The following is a 21,068-nucleotide window of genomic DNA, read 5'->3' on the forward strand; positions in this document are numbered from 1 at the left end:
GGTGGTGCCTCAGGGTGGTCTGAGGTCCCTGGGGCTGTCAGCCACAGGCCTGGCCCTGCAACCAATGTCTGCCTGTTCCCTGCCCACGGCCACCAGTAACCCCCCAGTGCTCCAATACAGGATTCAGCCTTAATGTGACTGTGGGGAAAGAGCTTGCGGGTGCCTCGGGGTGTGCCCCTGAGTGGGTGGGTGTCCCTACATGGGTGTCCTTGTGTGGGTGCCCTTACATGGGTGCCCCCGGGCGGGTGTCCCGACATGGGGGTGTCCCGGTGCGAGTCCCCCAGTGTGGGTGTCCCTACATGGGTGCCCCAGTGTGGGGGTGTCCGGGGGTGGGTGCCCGGGCGGGTGCCGGGGCACAGCCCGTCCCTCCGCTGCCGCCAGGTCCCGCCGCGGGGTTCGGCGGGGCGGGGGCGCGGCCGCTCGCTGCCCGGTGCCGCGGCGGTGACAGCCGGGGGCGGGCGGGCCGGGGCCGGGGGCGGGGGGCCCGGCCGAGTTCCTGCCTCCTCGGGAACAAAGGGAACTCTGTCTCGGCATCTGTCACCGCCGCCCACCCAAAACTTTTCGCCGCGCCTCGGCCGCCCGCCCCGCCGCCGCGGGAGGGTCCCGACGCCCCCCGGCCCCGGCACCGACCCCGGCGCGGCCCATGCAAGGGCCGAGGCGGCGGCGGCGGCCCGGGGGTAAGCGCGCAGCCGGGGCGGGCGGCCAACATGGAGTCCCGGGCGGGCGGCCGGGCCGCGGGTCGGCGCGGGGGGAGCGCGGCGCCGCCGCTTTGTGCGGGCCGGGGCCGCCCCCGCGGGAAAAGTTTGCGGGAGCCGCGGGCGGGCGCGCTCGGGTGGGTTTTGTTCCCGCTCTGCGTCGTTTCCAACTTGGCCGCCGCTGCTCGGCCGCTCGGGATGTTTCGGGGCCGGTTTCTGCCGGGTGCGGGGCCGCGGGCGACTTTCCAGCGTCTCTTTCTCCTTCACCGCTCCCCCCCCCCGCGCCCCCGGCGCGGGGGGTGGGGGGGCTGGCCGCTTCCCCCGGCTTTGTGTCCGCGGCGCCGCGCTACCTGTTGCGGGAGGGGTGCGGCGGGCACCGTCGGGCCCCCCCGGCCCCTGACAGCAGCGCGGCGAGGCCGCCCCCGCCTCCATCCCCGCCGCACAATGACCCCGCGTGGTTCCCTCTCCCCGAAACAACTCTGACTTCCCAGCCCCGGCCCTTTTCTCCTGCCGAGATCATCTCTAACTACCTGCGCCCCCCCACCCCGCTCGATGGTCCCCCCCGAACCCGCTGGCGTGCGACGGGCTCACGCGCGGGCACCCCCCGCCGCCCCCCGGGGCCCAGCGCCGAGGTGCCCTGGGGTGGGCTGTTGTCTCCGCTGGTGCCGGCGGCTTCTCCTGCCCCCGAGGGGGTGTCTCTGCCGCTGGGTGCCCCCCCCCCCCCCCCCCGGCCGGGCGAGGAGGGGATGAGCCGCTCCCCACGTTCGAGGTGGCGGTGGAGGGTCCCCGGCTGCCCCCCCCCCCCCGGCCGGGACGCTGCCTGATGCTCTTCGCTTTCCACCTTGCCAGGCTTCAGCCAGGGGCGGTCGGCGGGCAGCTCCACCATGTCGGATAGCGACCTCGGGGAGGACGACAGCGCCACATCCCCGGACCCCTCGCAGTCCAACAAGAGGAAGAGAAGGGGCAACCTCCCCAAGGAGTCCGTCAAGATCCTCCGGGACTGGCTGTACGAGCACCGCTTCAATGCCTACCCCTCGGAGCAGGAGAAGCTCAGCCTCTCGGGGCAGACCAGCCTCTCCGTGCTGCAGGTAGGAGCCAGCCCCGGTGCGCTGGGGACCCGCTCGGTCCCCGGCCGCGGCGCTGGGGCCGGCTGGGGACAGGCCCACCGAAGAGCCCAAAGGACGCGGCAGGCCAGGCCCGCTTACCGCTGGGAGGCGGCGGGAGGCACGTGGGCAGCCCCCCCGCGGGGAAGCTCCGAGCCTACGGCAGCACCCAGCAGAACTTGGGCTGGGCAGAAGATGGAGGGACTGGGACGGGAACAAGCCGAGCTTTATCCTGTTGTTAGTCAAAGCTGCCACAGGCGGGAGGGTTTCAGGGTGGTGATGCTTTATGCTGTTCACCTGGGCACCCCCCAGCAAAGGGGCCCGGGCTGCTACCCCCCTGCAGCAGAGCTAGCAGGAGACCTCCATCCCAGGAGGGGCTGGGCTTTGACCCCAGCTGGGTGGCTTCCAGTAGTAAGCACTGCCTGGCCCACCTGGCCCCAGTTGTATCAGCTGCGTTAAGGGGAGCCAGACCCAGCTGTGGGCCCCTGCCCCGCAGCCCCCTGGCCCTGCTCTTGGCTGTGGGCTAGTGGTGCTGCAATGGGTGCCCAGCCAGGAGCCCTGCTGAGCAGCGGGGCAAGCGGTGCTGCTTCTTCCAGCTTTGGGTGTCGGGGAGAAGCTGCCTGCCCCTTTGATCCACGTGAAGGCCAGCAGGCTCCAGGCAGGGGGACCCCCATGCACCCAGGGCCCCGTCCCCGCTCCTTCCAGCCCGGCAGGGTGGGAGATGAATGGGGGCTTCGCTCTGTTCTCCAGTTCTGGGGGCACGGCAGGGTGAGAAACAGCCCTGGCGTGCAGGGAAGCAGGCAAGGGCCAGGTTTGCAGCCGAACCCCCTGAGGCTCTCTCTGCCCCTCCGGCTCCTTTCCTCGGGGCTCAGCACAGCCCTGGCCAGCGGCCGTGGCCCAGGCACTGGTGTGTAGGCAGCGGCTATCTGGTTTCCCTCTTCCTGGCTGGCAAGGAAACCTTTATTTTAATTTTAATCCATTCCTTTAAATGCTGGCTGCGCAACTGATTTGTGTCCGGGCAGCTGCTCTGAGGGGAGGCTGGTGGTCCCAGGAGGGCTGGAGTCAGTGGTGGGGCCAGCAGTGACAGGTTTGTAGCTGTGGGAGTCTGGGCTTGTCCAGAGCGGGGCTGGCACAGCGGGGCTTGCTTTGTGGGGGTCTGCCCCAGCGCTTGCAGCAGCGGGGCTGGCAGGTGCCTGGCTGCCCGTGCCTGAGCTCTCTGGGACCAAGGAGGATGTCGGTGGGCACGTGGGCTTGTGTCGAAGTGTGGCCTTGCTGTGCGCCGACTGCCCCGTGGCACCCCCGCAGCCAGCGTGTGCCTGGGGAAGAGGTGGCTGCTGTACCCCCTGGGCAGGGGGTCTCAGCCTGGTGGCATCTCCCGGGGCCAGCTGAAGGCTGTCACTGGGACTTCTGTCGTCTGAGGTGACGCAGCAGGGCATTGTGGGGGCTGCTCCATCTGATGAGAAGCCTGTTGGGTCGCAGGTGTGCGACACGTACGGCAAGGCTGGTGTGGTGTGGGGTTTGGTCCAGCAGTGCCGATCTGAGCGCTCCGGGAGCCTCTCGAGCGTGGGGCTCTGCTGCAGCCACGGGCCAGACACCCCCCAGTTGCTTATTTGTGCATCCCCCTGCCCAGCCCAGCAGCCTGGGGAGCTGGAGCCAGGCGCTGGTGGCCAGGGGTCAGGACCGCGGCGATGCCAGGTCCCCAGGATGACTGGGAAGCCATGCGTCTCCCTCGCAGAAAGTTGGGAGGTGAGAAAGCAGTGCCTGCTCCGGGCAGGGCTTCCTGAACAACAGCGGTTTCCAAACCTGTGGCCTTCCACAGGGATAGGCTTTTCCTCCCTGCAGAGGGGATGCTGCTGTCACGGTGGTGCTGGGGACAGACGCTGCCCAAAGTGACGGTCCAGTGTGTGCTGGTGGCAGTGCCAAGCAATGGCCGTGTTTAAACAAAAAAGAAACCAAACAAACTCCCTAAAGCTACTGGCTCCAAGCTTGCATATCCCAGCTCCCCAGGCGGGTGATGCCATGCGGTGTCCCTGGTGGTCTGTGTGCCCGTCTGCGCCGCCTGCTCCAGAGGGAGGGCTTCTCTCGGGACCCCCACGGGAAGGAGGTGCAGGGCCGGGGGCGGGGGGAAACCTGTGGTTATGGGGGGGTGTGGGAGCTGCACATGGGGGCTTCTGCTGGCTTGGCTTTGGGCTGCTGCCCCCTTGCTGGAGCTGCGTGGCAGCCCCGGGCTGAGCGCGCTGCGCCCCTCTCTCCTCCCAGATCTGCAACTGGTTCATCAACGCCAGGAGGCGGCTGCTCCCTGACATGCTGCGCAAGGACGGGAAGGACCCCAACCAGTTCACCATCTCCCGCCGAGGGGGCAAAGCTGGCGATGTGGCCCTGCCGCGGGGGGCTGCAGCCGGCTCCGGGGTGCTGGTGGTCCCTCCCGTGACGGCCGCAGGGGCCTCCAAGGTGCTGTCGATGTCCATGTGCCCGCAGGTACTGTGCCACCCGGCCCAGGCGCTGGGTAGCAACCTGACAGTGGTCAGTGCCCACAGCCCCGACTGGGAGAAGCCCCCTGGCCCCCAGCGAGCAGAGCCAGACCCTGCCCCCAAAGCGCTGCTGGGTGCCACCAGCAGCACCATGACCTTGCTGGCCCGGGCTGAGGCGGCCAGCCCCACCAGCGGACTCTTCAACACGCCGCCCCCCACGCCCCCTGAGCTCTTCGGCGATGACTTCAGCAGCTTCCAGCTGCTGGTGGAAGTGGCGCTGCAGAAGGCAGCCGAGCTGGAGTTGCAGCGGCAGGGGGGGCAGCTGCCCCTCTCGCCCCAGACTGAGCCCCTGGGAGCCTCCATCTCCAAATAACCCCCCGGGGGAGGTCCCACAGGGTGCCCTTCCCTGGGGGGTGCCCGACCTTCCCAGCCTTGTGCCACTTGTCTGTGTGCACCCCCCCGAATAGCTTATCTCAGAAGTGGACTCCTGCCTTCCAGGGGCTCCGGTGTCTCCCTCAGCCGAGGCGGCAGAGGAAGGACAGTGCCATCCTGCCACCCTCTCGCTGGGGAGATGCCCCCTGCCTGCTGCCCTTGCTGCGAGGATGGTGCCCCAGGTGCGCAGGAGGATGCGGCCACTGCAACCCAGCTGTTGTGACAAGACCTTTGTGGCTTCACTGACCTCTTCCTGCTGCGGCTGACGGTTACTGTGGAGCTCCCCTTGGAAAACCTGCTGACTTCTTTTTTTCTCCCCTGTAAACAACGGTCCAGCCAACACCATTTCTTCAGGGAGAGAAAGAGAAATTTTTATTTTTTTTAAATTGGTGTCTGTTTTAAGGACTACGGATGAAAGCCTTTTCTTCCAAATCTCTGATCCCTTCCCACCCCCCCACCCCCCACCCCCTTTTGTTTGTGGAGGGCCTTTCTGGTACCTTGTGCTGGCCAGGAGCCCTGCCTTGCCCAGGGAAGGGCAAAGGATGGATGAACTGGAAACCTGAAGTCTGTGGCATTTTTTCACATGGAAAATATGGGACCCTCCTTTTCTGCTTTAGGGTGTTACAGATGCTGCCAGTAGAAATCTCTATGGTGCTGTTTAGCAACTTTTTGTTGAAACATTTTCCCCTTAATTGTGATTTATTACAGGATTATTTTTTTTTTCTTCTATAAGAATTTCCACAACTTCCCTGTGTTTCTCTTGAGTTCCTGCTGAATATGTGCACATTCTGTCCTGGAACAGAAAGCGCATTGCAGAGCCTGTGAAACGCTGACAGCAGGCTGCTGCTGGGGGTGGACGCAAAGCTGACTGTGAAATTTTGTACCCAACTTCTTTATTTTCTTTTTTTTTTTTTTTTTAAAAAAAAAAACAGTTGGAAAGAGGTGTGTTGTGGGCATGGGCACCTGTGTTGTTCTGCAAGTGCAGCGCTCACAGCCTGCAGACCATGGTTCCCGAAAAGCAGAGCTGTCTCATCAGCCACGTGCTAATGATCTGCCCACTGAACACGGAGGGACCGAGTCCTGTTGCTCCCCTTCCCACCCCTCTTTGCTCTTGCTCTCCAGGGCTGAGTGTGGCTGTGCCCGGCTCTGCAGTGCTGGTGACCTCTAGTGACAAGCTGGTGTCTGCTGGGAGCTGGCTGCCCCCCAAGCCTGGCCTGGTGGTGGTTCTGGGCTGCTGGGCATCACTTGCTGTCACTGAGCGGGAGCCTGGGTGCTGCGCTGGTCCTGGACTGAGATATTGCTGTTTCACTGTAAAACGTAAGTTAAATAGCGATACGTATGCACCTATGTTATCTATCCTGAGAAACACTAATCCTAGGTAATTAGCCTGATTATTAAGTTGCATGACTAGAGATAATAACATCCACAGGACCTGGTGCTCTGCAGTGGTTAGAGCCAGCAGTGCTGGGGGAGCAGCACACTGTGGGATGATGGGGCCTGGAAGGGAAAAGCACTGACTTCTGAGAACTGGTATTACCCCCCACCCCCTTTTCTTCAGAGAGAAGGTGACAGGGGAAGGGAGCTTCTGCGTGCTAGCAGAGGCCGTAGGAAGGCTCGCCAGCAGTGTGTCGCCCTGGCTGGGTGCCCCTGTGCAGCTCAAGGATGGCTCCGGCACTACCCAGCTGGGCAGAGGGCACCACTTTGGGTGGATGCTCATCATGCGGCTGTGAACATCCCCTCGTCTTCCTGAGCTCCATTTTATATCCAGCTTTTGCCCTCTGCCCCCTTTCCGGGGAAAGCCCTGAATTTTAGGACTCCCTCCCTTATTTCTTGGCAGTCCTTCCCCCTGTCACCCCCCTGTAGTTCTGTTTCCTTCCCCCAGGGGAGGGAGAGGCTTTCTAGTCTCCTCCCCTTAGTTTGCCCCAGTCAAACCAAAGTGGTTTCCTCCCCCAGGGCAGGAGTGGTAAAGCTGTGCCTGTGCCATGGACCAGTGGTGCTGCCCTGGGGATGGACCAGAAAGAGCGGGGAGGGCAGGGGACTATTGGAATGAAATTTACGGAGCAAAAAAACCTACTGTAAATAAATTTTTGTTTGTTCTGTTGTCAAATAAAGGTTTTTTTTTTTAAATATGAGCTTTGTGTGAGGCTGGATTATATCATTTGTGGGTGGCGCACTTGCTCCTCCCTCACCACCAGCCCCCACCTCCTGACACTCAGCCAAAGCAGCTTAAGAGGTCTAAGGAACATTGCTGGGTGTGGAAAAAGTGGGGCCTGTGCCTGGCACAGGCCTGCACCTACCCCACCATCGTTTGGTCTGATGTGCTCACTTCCCGCAGTGCTTGATCCCAGGGTCTGGGAGCCAGAAAGCATTTGGCAGCAGTAGCAGGCTGATGCATTTGTGTCTTCCTTCCTCCTGACCAGCACTGGAGAGGCAAGACAGCGTCACTGCTAGCCTCCTGGCAAAGGGAAAAAAACCAATCTCCGTGGAGCTTTACTGCACACAGTTTCTTGGGTCAGGAACCCTGTGAAGTGGGCAGGGGTCCTGCAAAGCTGTTCCTGGAGTAACAGCCCCAGCCAGCCTTGCTCTGCCACGAAGGGCAGTGGCATGCCGCCAGGGGTTACTGCACTGCGTGGACACTGGCAGCACAGGTACAGCAAAGGCTAGGCTCAGGGTTGCTGTGCCTGCTCGGGGGCTTGGCCAGCCTTTTGCATGCACTAGGAGTGTGCACGCCAGTATTCTGTCTGCTAGTGTCCTCCATGCACACACTGGCTCAGGGCTGCAGTCTCTGTGGCAGCTGATGATGCTCTGCCTCTCTTGAGAGGGATACCTGCTCTCTGCTGTAGCAGGGGCTGAAGTGGGGGCTAGCGCCAATTCAAGCCCATTGCAGCCCCCTCACCCCTAGATTCCTGTGTTGTAGGGCAGCCCTGGGGCCTCTGCACCCTCCCTGGCACTGGGCAGGGGCTGTGGAAAGATGGAGGCACCCAGCCTCCAGCCAGGTTTCCCTTGTGCAGCTCCAGGGAAACCCCTGAGCAACTCCGGCAACAGGAATAGCGATAGAGCATCCCCCTCACTGCATGGGCTGCTGGTGCTTTGTGCTCATGGTGAGGAATGTGGGCTGGAGCCAGGACTCAGCCAGGGCTGGGAGCTGCCAGACCAACTTGGGGGTGGTGGTCTGCACAACAGCAGGGGGTCATGGCTGGGTAAAACACAGTCAGTGCCTGCCTCCCCCCCCTCCCCCCCTGCAGCTATACCTGCCCCTCCTGTGGCCTCAAGTAGCACCTCAGGGTTCCTGAGCTGCACAGAGGTGCCTTTGCCCTGGCCAGGCCCTGAGGACTCCCAGGCAGAGGCTGGACAGAACCTCAGGGACCTGTACCTCACCTCCATGGCTTCCAGCAGGGCTCAGGCACACCCTGCCACGGGTGATGAGCAGACATTTCCCACAGAAACAAGGAGAGTACAGGAAGGACAGCTGGCATTCCCACCCTCCAGCACGATGCTGAGCCTGCTTACCCAGGGTGAGACACAGCTCTGCCCCCCTCCCACCACAACGTCCCAGGGCAGCTGCTGGGACTTGCGCTGCTGGGACTTGGCTGACCATCACCAGGCCCTGTCCTAGCTCTCAGCCCCCTCTCTGCCCTGGGCAGGCTCAGGCACTACATCAAGTGCAGAAAAGCCTTGTTAGCATAACACTTTCATTCTTCTCATGCTGCAGCCAACACCGGCCCAAAAATACCCACATGGGAATAAGGCTTCAGGAGACCCTCCCTGGCAGCTGCATCCCCCATTGCTGGGCGAGGAGGAGTGCAGGGTGTCACACTGTGCCCCAAAACTGTGCAGGTGGATGGCGAAGTTACACATCGCAAGGGTCTGCGAGCCCCCAGCGACACATGGTCAGTGGCAGTACAAACCACCCCTGCTCCTGCTTCCTGCTGCGTGTGGGCCTCTTACCTGGGTAATGCACTTCCCTGGGCATGCACCAGCCTGGCTCCACAGTCCCCCCCCGGCTTCAATACTGCCTGGGATGCTGGACTTCAGCAAAAAGTGTGTTGAGCTGGTGTCACTGGAGTCCCGCAGTCATCTGGCACACATGGCATTCATAGGAAAATCAGAGCTGCAGAGCAGGCAGCTGTTCCTGGAGAAGCACAGGGGCCGTGCAGCTGGCATGGCAGCAGCTCATGTAGCTGAGGCGGCCCCACCTGCTGCAGCCCTCGGGCCAGGCCACAAGCCCAGTGCACAGGCCTCGCGCGGGTGCCCGGGCTTCGCTTCCCCTGCGATGCCTGGGCTGTGGGGCAGGCTCGGCCCGCTGCGCCACCCGAGGAGAAGCACGGCGGCCCGAGGCGCGGGCTGGTTCGGCATGGGCGCCGCTCTCCTACTGCCCCGGGCCCAGCCGCGCCCCGAGCGTGCGGCGTGGCAGTGCCCGGCCCCCGCAGCGGGCGGGCTCCATCCCGGCCCGGCCCTGCCACCGCGCCCTCACACCGCCCCGCGCAGCCACTTCCCCCGCAAGCACCGCCCCCTCCCCGCCCTCTTAGCGGCCATTTGCCCCCGCAGTCACATGGTCTGTTGTAATTGGCTGACAGACCAGCCACACCGCCTACCGGTTTACCCGGAAAGACACGGGAAGCCCGCCCCGTACGCGTTCAGGGGGCAGCCATTTTGTTGCAGCCGCCATTTTGTGGCTGGGAGCTGCCATTTTGTTAAACGTCACAGTGTCCTCCCACAGGTCGGCAGCCATTTCTTGGCACCATCGTACCCACGTGCTCTGAGGCGGCCCTGTGAGTGGCTGCCCGCTCCCTGTGCGCCCAGGAGTCCAGCATACATTTATATGCAATGTATGTATATAATTATTTTTATGAAGGTGCATATAAATATGTATAAACACATAGTTTTCAGATATATGCTCTATTTCTATACATGTGTGTAATCCATGTATATGTACGTACATTGATGAAGCTGTGGCGGTTAACGCCATGCCGCCACAGCGCTCGAAGGCCAGCACAGGGCCCTGGCTACGCCACCCATCACCCCACCACTGGCACCACAGCTGAGAACAAAGGGAGAGAGACTGCAGGCAGCTGTAAATTCACACTGCATTTATTAATTTTTTTTTTTTAAACGGTAAGTCAGCCAGCTGTCCTTGCTGCTGTAAGTTCTTCTCCTCCAAGGTGGCAGGAAACAAAATGAGAGTCAGGCGGGCACAGACACCTCTGCCACCCACCTCACTTGGAGACCCACCAGCATTGCCGTGCCACTGCAGCCCACCGAGGGGGAGAGGGATCTCAGCCCAGGGGTTGTGAGCATTTGACAACTCAGCAAAAGGGGCTGCTGCCCACAGACTGCCCACCTAGGACAACGCAGCACTTCAGGCCAGCTCCCCAGCAGCAGCCTCAACCACTTTCGGAAGAATAAATTAAAACAAAACAAATCCTTTCCCTGCTATTTCCATTTCAATACTAAAGATCCCTACAACTGCATCTTTACAATCCTCCCCAAAACCTGACAGTGCAACCCAACAAGTCAGTGTCTCTACCCACAAACTTCAAAAACCAATGCTGAATTTCAGTTACATTATGGCTAAGCTTCGATAGGAACCCAATTCCATGTTTGAGAGTTTATGGTAAGTGGACAGAAATCTGAGAGCACCTACGCATAGACAACACTGGACAGTATACAATGGTCACTCAGACGTCATTCAGGATTTCGCTTTTATTTATTTTTTGCCTTCTGGACCACCACCACCCTCGCTGAAACTTCTCTAGAATTCTATCCCTGCTCCCATGAAAGCAGCACACAATCTCCCAAAATTCATTCAAGCAAGTGAAGGAAAAAAAAAAAACAAACTCCCCAGCAAGATCACTCAGGATGGGGCCAAATGCTTATTTTTGAGAGGGTGGCAAAGAATTGGGTTGGTGGCGATTCTGGCTTCAAGAAGCCAGACTGAAAAGGAGACCTACAAAGGGGAAAATGGGCTAAAAAATATTTAGCAATCCTTCCTCTACCCAGAGATCAGGGAGATAAGGAAAAAAATAGTCATCTGATTACACACAGGGTATATATTTTTACACACACTTTTACACACATCTAGATATAGTACATGTAAAAATATATGCTATACATATGCCCATTCTCACCAAGGTGCTTTTAGTACACCATCTGCACTGTGTGCATGGGCATGTATACGTGTGTATGAATTAAATGTACAGGTACTACTAAGTGTATATGTGCATATGTACACATACATACAGGCAGGCAGCCTACCACCAGCTACCTGTGCGTTCCTCTTTGTACAAAACCCAGTCCTCCCACCCTGAAATACCGTTACGCTCTCCCCAGCCCTCCCCCTGCTTCCCCAGCCCACTTTGAAACAGGTCCCCCAGTGTAGCAGCTTCTTCCTCAACAAGCAATTCCAGGAAAATAATTTTGTAAAGGGAAAAGGAGAAGGAAAAAAAAATATCAAAGTGAAGCATGTGTGGGTCGTGCCCATAGTTGCTCTGTGGCCCTTCAGCTCCCCTCCTGCACCTGGAGCAGGGTACTGTGCTCTCAGGTTCAACCAGCCAAGCACTGCCCCTTCCCCCTTTGCCAGCTTATTGCACATGTGTTTCTGGGCTGCATTTCAACAACTCTGTGTTACAGTCCACAGACCCTGTCATCCTCTCACTTCAGTAAACCAGAGGAATACAAACACACTGCCCTGACCCCGCCCACCCATCCTCCCCCCACCCCAATATCCCCATCAAAAGGAAAAAAAAAAACCCAAGAAAGGCTGCTTGCTAGCAGAGTGCAACAGTAGTACACGCTGAATGGGTGTTCTCTTCTGGAGCTCTGTGGAAGAGAGGCTATTTCTAACACAGTAAACAAAGCCATGCAAAGGGTGGGAGAAAGGAAGCAGAAGGAAGAAAAAATAAAGGATGAGAATGAAGAACCAAACTGAGGAGGAGGAAGAACACAGCATGGCAAGTGCTCAAGGCTTCATGTTTTGTCCTCTTCTTGTAAACAAGCTAATAATTCTCATTAGATAGAACAAGTAAAAAGACTGAAGTTCCAAGTCGAGGGGCTGGAGTTTCCAGGAGTCTGTTCAGTCCATTCAGCAACACCATAGCCAAGTGAGAAAACGAGGGGTATTTTTTTCTTTTTTTTTGTTTGTTTTTTTTTTTTTTTTTTAAAATCTTCATTACTTAAAGCTGAGAGAAAAAAGCCAACTCAGGAGCCCTTTTCAAGGATGGCTCATTGTCTCTAGACTGAATAAATCACACTAGTTTAGAGAGAACCTTTTTTTCCTTTTTAATGACTTATAAAAACCACGCGGTTCCTTCCTCTGCCCCTTTGCTCAAAGGCGGGTCTGTGCCTCAGGTACGTAGATCTCAATGCTATCTGCGCTCTCCGTGGCAGAGTTCTGCCGGACGGAGGCAGCCCGCTTGGCTGCCATAAGACGCTTGCGAGCTTCCTGGCGCTGCTTGTCTGAGTCAGAGGCTTTGTCCCGGTTCAGTTGGGATTTGGACTTTGCTGGCTTCTTTGGCACTGGAGGGGGTGGTTTCTTCTCTTCCTTTAGGGAGACAGTAAGGAAAAACCCAAACATAAAATAAAAATGCATATACAGAAGCTTTCTCTCTGATATGGCAGGGACTCTCATGGCATGAGGGACCAAGCAACAAGACTGAAGTGTCAGGTGAAAGAAGCAGAAGCAATTATTGAACAAGACTCGAAGTCAGCTTCCCCAGTTTCTAAAGATGTGCCATTTTGCATTTCCACAGTACACAGGCCTTCCATGAAGAAGACTAATTCGCAGACTACATCTGGCCCAGCTACAGGTCAGAGCACGGCACAGGCAGTACGAAGACTGAACTTGATCTGGAACTGCAGAATTTTAATATCCCAACCCTGCCCAGAGCCACAGTTCTCCTTCCTACCCTTGTATTTAGTCAGGCAGCCGGGCCCAGGGACACAGCCCGTGCTGCACTTTCAAAAGGTTCCAGTAGGTGTTTTTTATACTACTCAAAACACCAAGAATAGTTAAAACCTATTCATACAGTACTTTTAACACTAGAGGCCTCTGTATCACTGCTTTAAGCATACACCACTGCTCACCACTCTGGCCTGTCTTCATCGTAACACTTTTTCCCCTTGTACAAAATTGTTTCCACTATTACTCAAGAGGAATGGTCTCAGTGCATTGCAAGGCTGTAAGATTATATTGTACAAGTGCAAGGCTGTAAAAGCCCTAGAGATGATCTGCTTGCAGACAGAAATAGACCTGATACCCAAAATGTCTGCGAGGTGCTCTGGTCGCTCTCAACTGCCCCACACTCACCTTTCTCTCCGGTGTCTCTGCCAATTGCCAGCTATTAGCTTTCAGGTGGTACAGCTCATCAAACTTCATGCTGATGTCTTCAATGGACAACTGCAGGAGATCCCAAAACCCAGCTAGGTCCTGGGCTGTGGGTCTGGGATTGGCATTAGGGTTCTAGAAAGAAAAACAAAAAACACCCCAAAAAACTTTAAGAATATACCCTCCTGACAAGCAGAGCAGTCTGCTCACATGTTCACCCCTTGCAAGTCTACCTGCCCGACAACTGAAACTTGAAGAGCACACAGGAGACACCAGCCCTAAATAGGCAAAGAAATGCCATCATTTACAGTCTAAACTGTTTCTGCAAAGATCAGGAAGCAGAGATCCTGACTGTATTTCTCTTATAGGAGCCTGAAGAAGAATCCTGAAAAAGAGACTCTCTGTAGCAGAAAGCAATACCTCCCGTTGTCCCCAAAGCTTCCCCAGCTAGTGCTAATCCCACAGCAGCAACCTCCAATTGAAGGCCCCCAGCACATGATTCAGAGCTACAACACCATTTCTTACAAAGATCAGGATTTTTGGGTGGATAATGGAAATGGACACAACACAATGCAAAGCACAGCTGTGACACCTGGAGAACTTGCATGCCAGTGTACAGCAATCCAAAGAAGCCAATACAGCTTTCACAAGCAAAATTACTCTGCTACATCCTCCCCCAACATCTGAAAAATTTTAAGTAGCTTAAGTTTCTTCCAAGAATAGAATTTTGCCAGTTCTGAGACATCAGAACTGCCAATCATAGGCCTGGATAGTCTAAGGAAAGCATGGGATCAGACCTGAGCAACTCTGCACAAAGCTGTTGGAAAGTCTGGCAGCTAGTGGCGTTACTGCTTATCTCTCAGCTGTGATCAGCCAGAGATCAGCAAGAAGATGCTCAGCACTTCACCCCCTCCTACACCCTCCCAAGTTTCTCTAAGCTTTTTTTGCAAGCGAAGGGGAATTCGCCTCTGAGGAAGCATGCAAAATCCATGCCACAATAAAGCTTGAGGGGAAAAACAGAACACAGATTGCCATCCACCCTGACATTAGCCCTGTCCAGCTCTCAGCAAGGGCAAGCCCTTGCACTACATTTGAAGGGATCAGATTCAAGCAATGCTTTGTGATCAGTAAGGGACAGTCCTGTTGGGACAGTTTTGCTGTCCACATAACCTACATGCTAAGATAGCACGTCTGGAGAAGAACAGTAGACTTTTCAAGTATTCCCCCCTATTTGGCAAAACCTCAGTGTTCACCTCAGGAAGCCCTTTATAAGTAACAAGAAAGAGGCAGTTTCCAGGATACAGAGCAGTATGGCTAGTTGACAGTTCAGACCCACAGAAAGACTTGGCATATTCAGCATGCCCTCAGCAGCAGCAGAGGAAAATTCCCCTGCGCTCACATAAGCACCAAGAACTGCAAACATTCATCCCAGAGCAAAGCCCAAGACTGCCTATTCAGAAGAGGTGGAGGCAATCAGCCTCCCACTGCTCAACTGCTGTCTTAAATTAGCACTCATCCATCATGACATGGTGGTCAGGTTGTAGGCTACAGCTGCACTGGCTTTGTGTTAACAGTAGCCTGCTAATACCTGATCATGTTCCTTTAGTGCTGTCAAAACATACATCCCCCTCTTCAAAAAAAAGGAGAAAGATCCAGACTCACCAAGTTTTGTTCACAGAGGCCATGGAATTGCTGGAACTTCTGCGACATTAGTAACTGTGCACTCCCCACTGCACTCAAGACTTTTCCTAGGACTAGGGGGGAGAAAAAAAAACAACAGAAAGACCTCAGTTGAACAGACTATAAAATGCAGCAATGAACTCTAGTGTTCCTGGAGCAAAGAAACACTCTTGATTCATTAGAAAAGGAGTTTCAGAGATCCCCAAAGAGCTAAGGGCTCTCGGGGAAAGGCGTATTGAAACTATAATCTACATCTGTCTTGTGCCATCTCTTATTGCTTCTCCTAGAGCAGGTCAAAAGCAGGCCAGACTGAGAAGATTACATCAGTTGGCAGAAAGTATTTTAAAACTGCTTTCAGCCCATCAGACAGAACACCAGCACAATCTCAGTAAGCAGATCTGCTGGCACCTGCTTGCAGATCATAACCTCTTCCACTCATGCACAAGGTGAAGGTAGCAAGGGGCAGGAGAACCATTTCCAAACTCCACTTACCCAAAGGGATTAAAGTACTGGCAGGCTAGGGCTTTTAATATCCAGGACCTCATGCTGCTCTTACTGGGTTTTCCAAAGAGCCTCTGGGCATGGCAACATTCCAGTACTCATTAATGGAAAAACACTGTCTTTGGAAGGGAAAAGTCCATACACAGTTGAGAGACCTGCAGTGCACGCAACTGCACCATGAACAGAGATGAACTGATTCCCCTCTCCTCCTCCCTGGTCTGCTGCTGCACCTACTGAATCAGTTCTGTATGTTTATAAATCTTGGTGGGAAAAGTGTAAGCTGGGCTCCCTCTGTACCCAACAAGCTCTCACTTACAGAATCTACTAGGAGATGGCTCTTAGAGGTCACAGACATAGCATCTCACTAGTCTTGGTGTCTTTTTCTTGCCAGAGTACTCCTGCCACAGGCTAAACAAAGGCATCCCCTGAGGCAGGGAGAGGCCTGGCAGTGCCTGTCCAGCTTGCCAGCCTGCGGAGCATCTTAATGCAATAGGATTAGAGATTAGCTCCCCCAAGCCCTAGCAGTGACAGTGAGCTGTAGCTGAGTCTTACCATTACTTCACCTTTCTTGGGTATTAAAAAAATAAAAGTTGAGACTCACAGATCCTGCCCTTTGCAGCCTAGTCACCCACTTCTGTCACTCTGCACCAAAGGCATGATTTTCACTGCAAGAAGCACAGGTTTTGCCAATCTATTTGAAAATAATGGAACAAGCCCAACCAGGACTGATCCCAATAAAATCAAGTGGCTTTGTGTTCCCTGTGCACATGCTTTCGGTGTATTCAGCACAAATTCAGTGAAGCCTTCTCATATGAAGAAGCCTCCTTTTTGCTGTGAAGACAAGTCCACAGATTCAAGAGATCAAACAAGCTTAGAAGTCATGTTCATTCTACCCCACTGCCAACTAAACTTTCACTTGCCACTTGAGTACAACGGGTTAGGCACGGAGAAAGATCCCACAGCCTCCCTGAAAGAAATCCATTTAAGCTTTTAGAAGTTTGGAATGGTCAGAAGCTGCACTATCTCCTGCAAGCCTTATATGCTACATCACAGTATTATTTCTTACCCCATCTAGTAGAGGAAATTACCTTTTCCTCTCCAAAGAAAAAGCATTCTTTGTCCCATACTTATCTCCATGTTCTGCCTCTGAGGGCTATCAGAGATTTAACTGCAGAAAGCTGATTCAATACTCAAGTTATAAGTCTTTCTCAAGAGGGAGTCTAGTGTCCAGAGTCTGACAACACCTACCTTCTTCAGAGAGATTGTTCTCTTTGGTCTCCTGGTCCATCTGGCGGCACCAGCCTTCTAACCGCTCTGTTTCTGCTTGCAGCAGCTTCAGAAACCAGTACCCATCCCGCCGGCAGGCTCCTGGCTGCGTGGGTTCTGATGGCGAGGTGGAGGATGTCTCAAGCCAGGGATCAGGAGGAGGAAGAGAGGAAGGCTCCAGGGCTGGGTCATTGTTTTCTCCATAGGAGAGGTTTCTCTTAATCTGTGAGGGCTTGGCTGGTTGCCTGGTAGTGGCATCAACACCAACAGAGTTGTTGTGTTGGGGGCACTCAGCGAGGCTTCTCTCAGATGATTTACAGCTAGAGTTATTAGGTTCCTGTGTGTCAGAGTCTGTGTCCTGTTTGGAGGACATGCTGCGAGAGTGGCTGTTTCTAGAGAGATCAAAAGCAAACACTAAATAACAGAACTCAACCTGGCTGGCCTTGCACACCAACAGTGAAATGCATTTGTTCGTTATGCCTGCAGATGAGTCTCACCCTGCCCGCCCCGCCTCACACACACAAACACACACCACACATTCAGACAGACAAAATCATAAGGTTGCCTGCTTACTGCAATAGGCCGTTCAGACGAGAGGACTGACGCACAACTAGTAATTACATCTTGTACTTTTTAATTTCAAACTCCCATTGATTTTGCTGTTTACAGAACAAGTGCTTTTTGCAGCGGGTATGTGCTGTGGAGGAAGAGCTCTCCATGCGTCCCCATTCAACACCACTCATTGGAACAAAGAGGGGGAGAAGGTCTAAGCGATGTGGGGGAAGCAGAATTTGAAAGAAAGGAAACTACAAAAGCTTGCGTCTTTCACTTACCGCCACTCGTCTTCTACCTGTACCCCGATGGACTGGAATTTGGTGGCTGGTGGAGGAGGCTCCTCTTTTGCCACTGGCTGAAGACAGTCAACCTTATTGAACAAGAAAAATACAGACAAAAACAGACACAAGAACTTGCTGCTGGAATTCACATCAGTAGACCAGAAGTGCTGCACACACACATACAGCATGCTGACACCACACGCCAACTGGAGGGTTGTCTTAGGAGAGGCACAAGACTACTGCTCAGGTCCACCTCCACTTGAGCATCAGGACTGTATCTTGCCAGGCATCTGCTCTAAAAGCACTCTGCTCTGCCATCCACAGCTGTTTGTACAGTTGTGGCACACTGGAGAAGGGCTGCGTGTCCCCAGGGCACAGCTGTGTGCGTGGCATCCAACATGGGCACAGGACAAGAGATTCAGGAGAGGGTAGTGATCTGATTAAGACTGACAGCAAAGCTCAGCTTCCTCTCTCCCAGGGACTGACACCCTCCATAGCTCTGGATAAGAGGGTTAGAAGGTTTTAGGAAGGAAATCCAGGCTGTAGGGCAGGTGGCTTCAGAACCAGCTCAGAGAAAGGAGAGGAAGGCAGGCAGTTAGCCTCTCCAGTACAAGTTCTCTTGCCTTGCTGCCCTTTCACCATGTTTCACTCTGCTAGCCCTGCAGAAAAGCCTTCACTCTCACATGTACTTATTGCCAGCTAGCCTTACTGTGAAGTCAATGGAGAACTTCCTCAGCACACACAGTGGCTTAAAGCCCAAATCCCGCATTTGGACTTGCCCAAGTACTCATGTCCCTATCTGCAGGTAACAGCCTGCAGCAGTGAACCAGCATTTGGGACAGTCAGCCATGTGTAAGTGGGAAATCTGTCCTCAAAAAGAGTGTACAACTGCAGATGAGTTAAGTTTTGCCAAATAAAGCATGGATTTACTCTACTCAGTGGGTTCTCATTTGACTATATAATCAAAGCTCATTTCCATAGATTTCCACAGAGTTAAATGCTTCCAGCAAGAGAAGTAGCAACCTGCTGGGAACAGCGAACAGCAAGAAATTGCTCCCTCCTGCCTACAGCCCCAGGACCATTTCACACTGCAGCAGCCCATGCTACATGGGTGTCAAGTAGAAAGGCCCACCTCTCGGAAGAGAGTTGTCCCAAGAACCGTGATGGACAAGAAGCAGATGGATGTGAAGTAATATGTAGTACAGATCACAGGCATACCAGCAGCAAAAGGCCTCTTTAGAGGGACTCATCCAGTTAACATTGTCCCACTGCTTTATGAAACGTTTAAGTTTTGTACTAAAAGAACTTAGTCCTTTCCGGTCTGTTATGGAAAGCTTCTGCTGTATTTCACCCCTGGGAACACAGGAATTTAGTCTGACAAGGCAGTTAGCTTCTCTTGCTTTCTAATTGAGTTCAGAAGCACACCTGGTTACACAAAATGCACACGCTAAATGGATAGGTTAAGGACATTCCTTGGGACAAAGAAGAACAAACTATTCCATACTTGTATTCCTATAGATGACAGCTTTCTTTTGGGGATGTTCTCCACTTTAGGCTCTTCGCTAGTTAGAGTCCCTTTGTCACTTTTCAAAGTTGCATTTTTCTGGGGTAACTCTGGAGTCTCTCTCGCTGGAGTCACAACACTTCCCCTCGTCACACTGGGTGTCCTGGTGCTGTCCAAGCTGTCTGAAGAATTGCTGAGCCCCGACTGGCTGGTCACCTCACTCTTGTGGTCCTGGCTGTCCAGGTAGGTGTCCTGTGCTGATTCAGTGCTGCTCTGCACAGTGACAGAGATGAACGGCTTTGATGTGGTCCGAGGTGGGACAGGAGGTGGAGTCTTTTTATATGCCACTAGGCATGATGAACCTGTAGTAATGGAGGCGGGAAGAATAGAGAACGCAAAAGACAGATTGCGGGGAAAGAGAGATACAGTAAAACAGAAAGAAAAAGCAGGTCAGTCACAACATCCAAGAGGAGCCTCCAAGTAGAAGCTGGAGGCAGAAATGCAGAAACAGCCTACAGCCAGCAGCTCACACTGGGTAACCCAAACCAAAGCATAAGGGGAAGCAGAAGGCAGAGCCAGAGCTAGCTTGCAAAATAAGTCAAAAGGAATACCATGATGCGTGAAAGGCTGGAAATGGAGTAGAGGTATAGAAAAGCCTCCCAAGAATGCTACAGGGTTTGGCAGGTGTAAGTGTCCACACTGGGGAAATTTTCTTTGGCTAAACCCTATGTTTTAATGTCCTAGTACAGCCAAGTGCCTCAGCTCTTTGTCCCATCAGTTGACAAGTTTCAGTGCCTGGACCAGGGTGGTGTTTTTTCCTATAAAAACGGAAAGCCATAAAGTTTGTTAGATGCTGATGGCAGGAACAAACATCTGTGAAGTACCTTAAAAACCTAGCTGCTATGCATTAGAAGAAAATACATCATCTGGATGCAACAGTCCAAGAGTGGCAAGGCTGCTGCTGCTCCATGTCCCCAGACCCAACCAGTAGTGAGGCTGGAGATGTTTTCCCAGCAGGCACACAGAGCACACATCCACTACATGTATGCATATATACGTGGCTGGCCACACAGATCACAGAAGAGCACCTACACAAACACAGACAGCAGCAACGGCCTCATCCTGCTCCTGTCTCTGGCTTGACAGGATGGAAGTCCATTAGCAAAAATGCAAGTACAAGGTGGATCCTGCAGCAACTGCTTAGGCACTCAGTCTGCCCAGTTCCTGGCCCCTGGATGTACAAGCCCCTGAGGCAGAAGTCCTACTCCAGTTGCTGTGCAGACAGAACAGACTCTGCTGGGCAGGGCACAGCCCACAAGTGCACTGACCAGCCACCCACCTACAGGCAACTGACCCCTTTTATTTCCTTACTCCTGTATTCCCCACTCTTGTTCCTCCCCAAATAAACAAAAACCCCTTTCTTGTCCCACCTTTGGTTCCTCCAATAAATATCCCGTTAACCTGTCCTGTGCAACCCCCAAACTGCACCCCATCATGTGTCCTGGCACTTGGCAGCAATCTCCTTAGTCCAAAAGGTGACCTGGAGAGCTGCTCCCCATGGCTCATGACGATGAGCATCACTCCTGGACACTGGGGCTGAGACTCTGCTGGGACAACCCCAGGAAGGGCCTGTACAGTGTTCAGTGCTCAGGGGTCTCACCTGCCGTTGTGTGTTCGTCCCTGCTTTGGGCTTGTGCAGATGGGCCTATGAGGGGATGAGGGCCTCTGGGATGGACCTGGGAGTAGCCCATAGCTCAGTGAAGTTTTGCACCTCAAATTGCAAGGTCCTACCTCCCACTGTCCTGCCCAGTCCCATACATAACCTCCCCCAAACCTGCTGACAGAGTGATAGATATATATGCAGATACAGACCATTTTCATTAAATGGTACAGACAGACCATTAACTTCACCATTTCTATGCCCAAAGTAGCTACCAGCATATTAACAAATTTAGTACCATGTTAGAGACCAGTCCTCTCTGTCAGGAGCCCTGCGGCTATTTGGGGACCGCGATGGCAGAGGTACCTGCTGCTTCCCAACATTACCTTCCACCCCCAAACTGCACTGCATGCATGCCCTGGGAAGCTTGCAGCAGGGCACTTGACAAGTGTTTTGATCTTTCAGGACAATTGGACACAACCAATTCTGGCTCAGCCCATCAGAGTGCCTTCTGTTCCCTGCATAATTTGAGCACAATTAACTGAGAAGTATCAAATGAACTGAATCCAGACTGATTACAGGTATGGGAAGGGCTGT

At 54.3% G+C, this 21,068-nt stretch overlaps 3 protein-coding genes across 12 annotated transcripts in view; 1 reads left to right on the forward strand and 2 right to left on the reverse strand.

Moving 5' to 3' along the window:
- Positions 1–546: 546 nt before the first annotated feature.
- Positions 547–5,613, forward strand: TGIF2 (TGFB induced factor homeobox 2). 2 transcript variants are annotated; one of them, XM_080405366.1, is made up of 3 exons: positions 547–677; positions 1,545–1,783; positions 4,058–5,613. In XM_080405366.1, exons 1-3 carry the CDS (start codon positions 644–646, stop codon positions 4,640–4,642), a joined length of 858 nt encoding a protein of 285 aa, XP_080261492.1. In that variant the 5' UTR covers positions 547–643; the 3' UTR covers positions 4,643–5,613. The 2 variants fall into 2 exon arrangements, with proteins under 2 accessions (XP_080261492.1, XP_080261493.1); XM_080405367.1 differs by lacking the exon at positions 547–677 and adding an exon at positions 723–832.
- Positions 1,792–9,504, reverse strand: LOC308070803 (uncharacterized protein). 6 transcript variants are annotated; one of them, XM_080405365.1, is made up of 4 exons: positions 8,650–9,504; positions 6,999–7,123; positions 4,949–5,049; positions 1,800–3,634 (listed from the first exon to the last, which is right to left on the reverse strand). In XM_080405365.1, the coding sequence occupies exons 1-4, from the start codon at positions 8,672–8,674 to the stop codon at positions 2,770–2,772; spliced, it is 1,116 nt and encodes a 371-aa protein (XP_080261491.1). In that variant the 5' UTR covers positions 8,675–9,504; the 3' UTR covers positions 1,800–2,769. The 6 variants fall into 6 exon arrangements, 1 of the variants encoding a protein (XP_080261491.1); XR_013930862.1 differs by lacking the exon at positions 6,999–7,123 and having other exon boundaries at positions 1,802–3,705; XR_013930864.1 differs by lacking the exons at positions 1,800–3,634; positions 4,949–5,049 and adding an exon at positions 5,624–6,009.
- A 270-nt stretch (positions 9,505–9,774) lies between these two features.
- Positions 9,775–21,068, reverse strand: part of DLGAP4 (DLG associated protein 4) — a 229,573-nt gene continuing 218,279 nt past the window's right edge. For all 4 annotated transcript variants that reach the window (XM_080405349.1, XM_080405350.1, XM_080405351.1 and 1 more), the window contains 6 exons: positions 18,812–19,173; positions 17,305–17,396; positions 16,454–16,863; positions 14,687–14,778; positions 13,007–13,159; positions 9,775–12,241 (listed from right to left, as the gene is read on the reverse strand). In XM_080405349.1, coding sequence (XP_080261475.1) covers positions 12,026–12,241; positions 13,007–13,159; positions 14,687–14,778; positions 16,454–16,863; positions 17,305–17,396; positions 18,812–19,173 — 1,325 coding nt within the window. In that variant the 3' untranslated portion in view covers positions 9,775–12,025. The remainder of the gene's footprint in view (positions 12,242–13,006; positions 13,160–14,686; positions 14,779–16,453; positions 16,864–17,304; positions 17,397–18,811; positions 19,174–21,068) is intronic.

This window comes from Falco punctatus (assembly GCF_963210335.1).
Source record: "Falco punctatus genome assembly, chromosome: 10".
In the NCBI taxonomy this organism is placed as follows: Eukaryota; Metazoa; Chordata; class Aves; order Falconiformes; family Falconidae; genus Falco; species Falco punctatus.

Bases quoted from the DNA above. Each gene is read 5' to 3' on its own strand.
- TGIF2 (XM_080405366.1), top strand. From the start codon at position 644: ATGCAAGGGCCGAGGCGGCGGCGGCGGCCCGGGG. The intron at 678-1,544 runs GTAAGCGCGCAG...CCACCTTGCCAG, and splicing joins GCGGCGGCGGCGGCCCGGGG to GCTTCAGCCAGGGGCGGTCG. The intron at 1,784-4,057 runs GTAGGAGCCAGC...CTCTCCTCCCAG, and splicing joins CCAGCCTCTCCGTGCTGCAG to ATCTGCAACTGGTTCATCAA.
- LOC308070803 (XM_080405365.1), bottom strand. From the start codon at position 8,674: ATGCCCAGGGAAGTGCATTACCCAG. The intron at 5,050-6,998 runs GTAGGTGCAGGC...CTCTCCCTGAAG, and splicing joins TCAGACCAAACGATGGTGGG to AAATGGTGTTGGCTGGACCG. The intron at 3,635-4,948 runs GTCAGTGAAGCC...TCCCCTCTGCAG, and splicing joins GTCAGCCGCAGCAGGAAGAG to GGAGGAAAAGCCTATCCCTG.